This window comes from Bos mutus, chromosome 16, assembly GCF_027580195.1.
Source record: "Bos mutus isolate GX-2022 chromosome 16, NWIPB_WYAK_1.1, whole genome shotgun sequence".
Taxonomy (NCBI): domain Eukaryota; kingdom Metazoa; phylum Chordata; class Mammalia; order Artiodactyla; family Bovidae; genus Bos; species Bos mutus.
The window spans coordinates 51,163,472-51,170,120 of NC_091632.1; the positions used below are offsets into that span (position 1 = coordinate 51,163,472).

Genomic DNA, 6,649 nt, shown 5'->3' on the forward strand with positions numbered 1-6,649 from the left:
ATAATCAGTGTTCTACACACATTCCTAGACCTGTAAAAATATGAACAAAATATGTTGGAAATACTACTTTGCTACACATCTGGATTTTAACGCTGGTTTTACCTATTTTTATCTGGACAAATTGTTCAACCTTTTGGGAATACCTATTAATATTTCTTACTGTGAAAAATAGCAATATATTTCAGGATAAGGTGAATCACTCTTCAATTTGCTTCATTACTGTAGTATTACAATGTCCTCACATGAAACTGTTTCTACCCATAACTTCTTAGCTTAGGCTCATAGAACCATTTATAGGGAGAACCAATGCTTTTTGTTTTAGTCACTGTCATGTCGGACTCTTTGCCACCCCACGGCTCCTCTTGTCTATGGAATCTTCCAGGCAAGAATACTGGTGCGGGTTGCCATTTCCTTCCCCAGGGGATGTTCCTGATCCAGGGATTGAACCTGCATCTCCTGCAATGTCAGGCAGATTTTTACCTCTGAGCCACCAGGGAAGCCTCGATGACCAATGAATGACCTTATAAAATTTAATTTCTTTAGCAAAAACAAAATTTTTAAATAGTAGTGAGTGAAGTAACTTTCTTGAACCAGCAACCAGGTGCCTGTTTCATTTCCTTTCTCAGAACTGACCTCCTCCTGCCTGGGGAGAAGGGAGGGTTGGAGAAGGCTGATGTCACACAGCCCTACATAAAAGCCTCCTTTGGGCTCCTGCCGGCAGTTTGGAAGCAGCTGGAAGGATGAATTAGGTCCTGGTGGTGAGATTTTTTTTTTTTTTTTTCCAGGCAGACACAGACACAACTGTTGAGCAAAATGCAGACTCCACAGAAAAGCCCAAGCCTCAGACCTTTCAAGCAGAGGAAGAGCTTAGGTAAAGCTCTCAGAATAGCTGTCTGGGTTTTGGCCCTTGAGACAGTGAGGGAAGGTACAGACTTCTGTGTATGCTGATGTGCTCATTAATCTTAAATGTTCACAGCAACCAGAAGAGAGGAAGTTGCTGGAATCAGAGTGAAGTTCCCTGGCAAGATCCCGGTAAGACTCCATTGTCCTGGGGAGTGGGAGTGAGGGTGAAGGCAGGGATTAGGGGGAGGGGGGCTGTGAGAGCCTATTCTTTGAAACACCAAAACCCAGCCAATGACCTCCTTCTTTCTAGTCCAAGTTCCTCAGACATAGAAAAGTGAGGTGTATCCTTTGACATTTGCTTCAGAGGAGATTCAGGTTGAAACCCTTGACAGGTGATAGTGGAGCGCTACCCCAGGGAGAAGTTCCTGCCCCGGCTGGATAAGACCAAGTTCCTGGTCCCACAGGAACTGACCATGACCCAGTTCCTCAGCGTCATTCGGTAGGTAGCTAAGTGCCTGTGGGGGTGTGTGTTGTGTGGGCTTGGGCTTTTGGAACAATGAGAGATGGGATGTGGCAGAGAGGAGGAGAATGATTTGTGCTTCCCCTTTCTCTTCAATATGCCTTGTGTGTATGTGTGTGTGTGTGTGGCTGTGCTGTGTCTTCGTTGCTGTGTGGGCTTTTCTCTAACTGTGGCCGGCTGAGGCTACTCTCTAGTTCTGGTGCACGGGCTTCTCATTGTGGTGGCTTCTCTTGTTGCAAAGCATGACTCTAGGGTGCTTGGGCTTCAGTAGTTGCGTCACGTGGGCTCAGCAATTGTGGCTCCCGGGCTCTAGAGCACAGGCTCAGTGCCTGTGGTGCAGGGGCTTAGTTGCTCTGGACATGTGGGATCTTCCCAGACCAGGAATCGAAGAACCCATGTCTTCTGCATTAGCACGCGGACGCTTTGACTCTTTACCACTGAGCCACTAGGGGAGCCCCAACTATGCCTTTAAAAAGAATGATCTCATGAGTAACCAATTTTAAAAATGATGTCAAATATTTTGCTACTGCCCTAAAATAAATGAGCACTCCCAATATTGATGTATCAGCTATTTTTTCCTTTGTTTCCACATTTTACTGGTACTGTGTTTTAATTTCTACCTTCAAATTTCTCTAAGAATTTTTAGACACTGGTCCAAAACCCTGTTTTTAGCTATTATAAAAGCCCAAGGACAGCTTTTTACCTCTAAATATTTTCCCTCTTGTGGCTGGGAGGGAATTTGGGGTAGGAAAATGCACTGTCCACCTGCTGAATCACTGAGCAGGAGAACCACACCTTCCCCACATCCTTCTTTCTTCCATTCAGAACAAGGGAAGGCGTAGTCAAACCAGTGTTGCTGACTTTGAAGCTTAAGGGATTGAAGTTGTCATCTGCCAGCTGGACTCAATAAAAAATGATATGAAACCAAAAATAGCTGACTAAGGGTTCCGTAAACATGGCTGGCATGTGACTCTCCCTGTGCTGGAAACAACCTCTCAAAAGTTTTGGCTGATGCAGACAGTTTCATCTGAGAATTTATTATGATTTTTTAAAAAATGAGCTCTTTCCGAAGACCCTACATTCTTCTCAGACCTACTTAAGGGTTAGGTTAATCCATGGAAATTGGGGCAACTCAAGGAGAACCACAGTCGGGTGTAGACCCCTCCTTCTGTCAGCCTACAGGCTGCTGGGGCACAGCATGGCTTCACCAAAAAGTGAATTTTGACACAACTTCCTCCTTTTTTCCATGTAGGTACACCTCCAGTTATCATACTCTTCATCCTTCATCCTAATAATTTGAATCTTTGTATGTATGTTAGTCACTCAATCCGTTACAACCCCCAGGTCTGTAGCTTGCCAGGCTCCTCTGTCCATGGGATTTCCCAGACAAGAATACTGGAGTGGGCTGCCATTTCCTTCTCCAGAGGATCTCCCTGACCTAGGAGAACCTGGTCTCCTGCATTGCAAGCAGATTCTTTACCATCTGAGCCACCAGGGAAGCCCTTGAATCTTTACATTAAGTCATAATGGGTGCTTAATATGTTTAAATGACTTGAATCTTAACATTAAGTCATTAACACACTGATATTAAGCACCCATTATGTATCATGCACTGTGCTGGGAGCTGCACAAACAGCAATGAAAAGCACAGACCAAAAGTCCTACGCTAAACAACATTCAAACTAAAGTTTTCACTCTTGGAGACTCCTCACCCTTAATAAAATGAGACCCTAGTGGAAGAAGAAAGGAGATGAAGGTGCGATGTGGGAATATAGGAGCCCCATCTTCAGAGCTACTCTTTCCCATGTAGAACAGGCATTTGCTCACCATTGAGAGCAGTGCAATGGTCAGGGTTTGGTCTTTGGATTATCCAATGTTAGTTAATCAGATTCTGAAACTACTTCCTCTCCCACCCACCACATAAATTTAGCTCCTCCTAGCTAAGACTAGGGTGTAATGGCTGTGCCTCTAATGTCTGGATGGAGGGTGGTCAGACAGGGCAAGCCATTGCCAACAGATTCATCTTGCTCTGCTACTAAAACAATTCAGAACTCCTATGAATCTAGCCAAACATGGCTGCTCCTTTGCATCCCCAACCCAAGGGGAGGGATTTATACTTTTGCATAGTAATGCTTTTCCAAATGGGCTTCCCTGGTGGCTCAGATGGTAAAGCATCTGCTGGCAATGCAGGAGACCTGGGTTCGATTCCTGCCCAGATTGCTCAGTGGTAAACTACGCCTGCCAATGCAGAAGATGCGGGTTTGATCTCTGGGTCCAGAAGTTCCCCTGGGGAGGAAATGGCAACCCACTCCAGTATTCTTGCCTGGAGAATCCCCATGGACACAGGAACCTGGGAGCTATAATCCATGGGGTGGCAAAGAGTATGACACAACTTAGCAACTAAACAACAACAACCTTTTTCAAATGTCACCCCAAAGCTGCTTAACTGACATGTCAAAATACACAGCATTATGTGTTTTCTTTGCACCACTCGGGAAATTCTTAACTTGAAATTCACAGCAAACTGAGGCATATTTACTTAGCATTTTTGAGCTAAGAATATTTTTTTTTCTAGTTTTTAATGGGATGGTCTCACAGTCTGAGCTCATCTAGGAGTTTGAAGACATTTCAAATCTCCAGAAAAATGAACAATCTTTTAGCCAGTTTCTAATAAATTTATCTTATTTACTGCAGAGAGACAGCTACAATAAGCAGATTCTTTGATTTCTTTTATTATTATATTTTTAATTGTGATAAAATATTGTTTTAAGCGAGCAGATCATGGCTTTAAGTACATTCACATTGTTGTGCAAACATTACAAGTATCCATCTCATCTTCCCAAAGGAAAACTCTGTCCCCATTAAAGACTGATTTTCCCATCCTCTCCTTCCCCTAATCCCTGGAAACCAGCATTCTACCTTCTATCTCTATGAATTTGACTATGCTAGGTACCTCATCGGAGAAGGCAATGGCACCCCACTCCAGTACTCTTGCCTGGAAAATCCCACGGACGGAGGAGCCTGGTAGGCTGCAGTCCATGGGGTCGCTAGAGTTGGACACGACTGAGCGACTTCCCTTTCACTTTTCACTTTCATGCATTGGAGAAGGAAATGGCAACCCACTCCAGTGTTCTTGCCTGAAGAATCCCAGGGACGGGGGAGCCTGGTGGGCTGCGGTCTATGGAGTCGCACAGAGTCAGACACGACTGAAGCGACTTAGCAGCAGCAGGTACCTCATATAAGTGAGATCACATGGTATCCTTTTGTGACTGACTTATTTCACTGAACATACTGTCCTTAAAATTCATCCATATTGTGGCATTTACTTGTCAGTATTTCCTCCCTTTTTTAAGGGTGATTAATACTCCATTTGTGGATGGACCGCGTTTTGTTTATTCATGTGCTGATGGACACTTGGCTTACTTCCATCAGATTCTTTCGCTTCTGTGCCTTAGCTTATCTGTTATTAGGGAATGAAATGGAACAAAGACTGAAGTTGTATATAAAAAAGTTAAGTAGGGACTTTTCACTTTCCTTGCGGTCAGTAATTAATAATCTGCAAGCCAATGCAGGGGATGCAGGTTTGACCCCTCATCTGGGAACTAAGATTCTACATGCCTTAGGGCAACTAAGCCTGTGCAACCCAGCTGCTGGAGCCTTAGTGCCCTAGAGCCAGTGCTGCACAGCAAGAGAAGTCACCCTAATGAGAAGCCCAGGAACAGCAACTAGAGAGTAGCCCCTGCTTGCCACAACTGGAAAAAGCCCGCACGCAGAATCGAAAACCCAGTACAGACAAAAATAAAGAAATAAAAATTTTCAAAAAAAAAGTAATGACCAGATATAAATTCCTATTTTAGCAGTCACTAGTATAAGCAAGCAAATAGATATAAATGACACTCTGAAAGACTCCGGGCAGCAGCAGGAGTGGAAGTTAGACTGCCTGTGCGTCTAGAGTAACGTTTCAGGGCAAGTTCTGCCTGCTTCACGGTCCCACAGATTTCTGGGCTGCTTCCAAGATCTACTAAACCAAAACCTGTGGGATGGAGTCCACTTTCAACAGGACTCTCCTAGATAATTCTAAAGTTTGAGGGTAACAGCCCTGGAGTAGGGAGGTGGGTATCTTGGGTAGATAGGCTTACACTGGCCAAATAAAGGTAAGAAAGGCTGTGGGTCAGCAATCATTCCCTTCCGGGTTAACTTTTTCCCTTCCTGCCCGCTGTGCACCCTCTTCCCCAACCCAGGAGCCGCATGGTCCTAGGGGCCACTGAAGCCTTTTACTTGCTGGTGAACAACAAGAGCCTGGGAAGTATGAATGTGACCATGGCAGAGATCTACAGGGACTACAAGGATGAGGATGGCTTTGTGTACATGACCTATGCCTCCCAGGAGATGTTTGGCTGCTTGGGATCAGCAGCCCCCGAGGATGCGAGCAGCCTTGGGGAGGACAGGCCCTGCCATCCTCTCTAGCACGTGTCCTGTAACCGGTGCGTTCACCAGTATAGGAGGTATGGACTGCTTTCTGTGTGTGCAGTGATGATCTGGGGGCAAAGCCCCCTGCAGTGATCAGCACCAACCATGACAATGAGGCAAGACCTGCCGTGTTTTGTGCTCACCCTCTTTGGTGGCTCTTGAAAATTTTGGAAATAGTCAGTCTTTTCTGAGAAAGAAGTAGTTAACTTGCTCAATGAACTAGGGAGGTATTTTAAGTGTTTCCTGTGATGGAGGCCAAGCTGGAGGCCCTGGAGGTGTGTGATCTGCCTTGGTGGGCAGGAGTCCCGAGTATGCTTGGGCGTGGAGATCCTGTGACCTGTGGATGGTCTCCATAGAGCCTGGTGCAGCCATCGTGAACTGCCTCATTTGGGGCTGGTGGGGGTGGAGGGTGGAATGACTGCAGAGGGGAAGTGGCCTTATCTATGTCATTAAAGAGATTATTGTTATTTACACACCATTCACTTGACTTGGTTGTTTCCCCTTATATTCTTTTAGTCTGTCTGTGCCCCTCACAAATTTATGCCAAAGTGGTGACTGCTCAGTTTCAAATAATTTAAATGATTAGTTTTCCTTACAATAGAAGTTTGTGAGTGCCGTTTCTTTGGAGCACCTGAGCTGATTGCCAGCATGCCCATGGCTGAGCACAGTGCCAACAACAGTGTATTTTGTGAGTGTACACAGAGGGTGATAGGTGACAACACAGAGCATACTTCTGGGCGGACACCTCCTGCAGAGGGGTACTCAGTGGCTTAGTTACCAGCAGGAACCTGCCCATTCTGCCCACCTCACACTGCA

General features: G+C 45.4%; 1 protein-coding gene across 1 annotated transcript; it reads left to right on the forward strand.

Annotated features, from left to right (window-relative positions):
- Nucleotides 1-726: 726 nt before the first annotated feature.
- Nucleotides 727-6,305, forward strand: MAP1LC3C (microtubule associated protein 1 light chain 3 gamma). The gene is made up of 4 exons (XM_005897204.2): nucleotides 727-871; nucleotides 977-1,032; nucleotides 1,236-1,342; nucleotides 5,605-6,305. Exons 1-4 carry the CDS (start codon nucleotides 814-816, stop codon nucleotides 5,828-5,830), a joined length of 447 nt encoding a protein of 148 aa, XP_005897266.1. The 5' UTR covers nucleotides 727-813; the 3' UTR covers nucleotides 5,831-6,305.
- The last annotated feature ends 344 nt before the right edge of the window (nucleotides 6,306-6,649 follow it).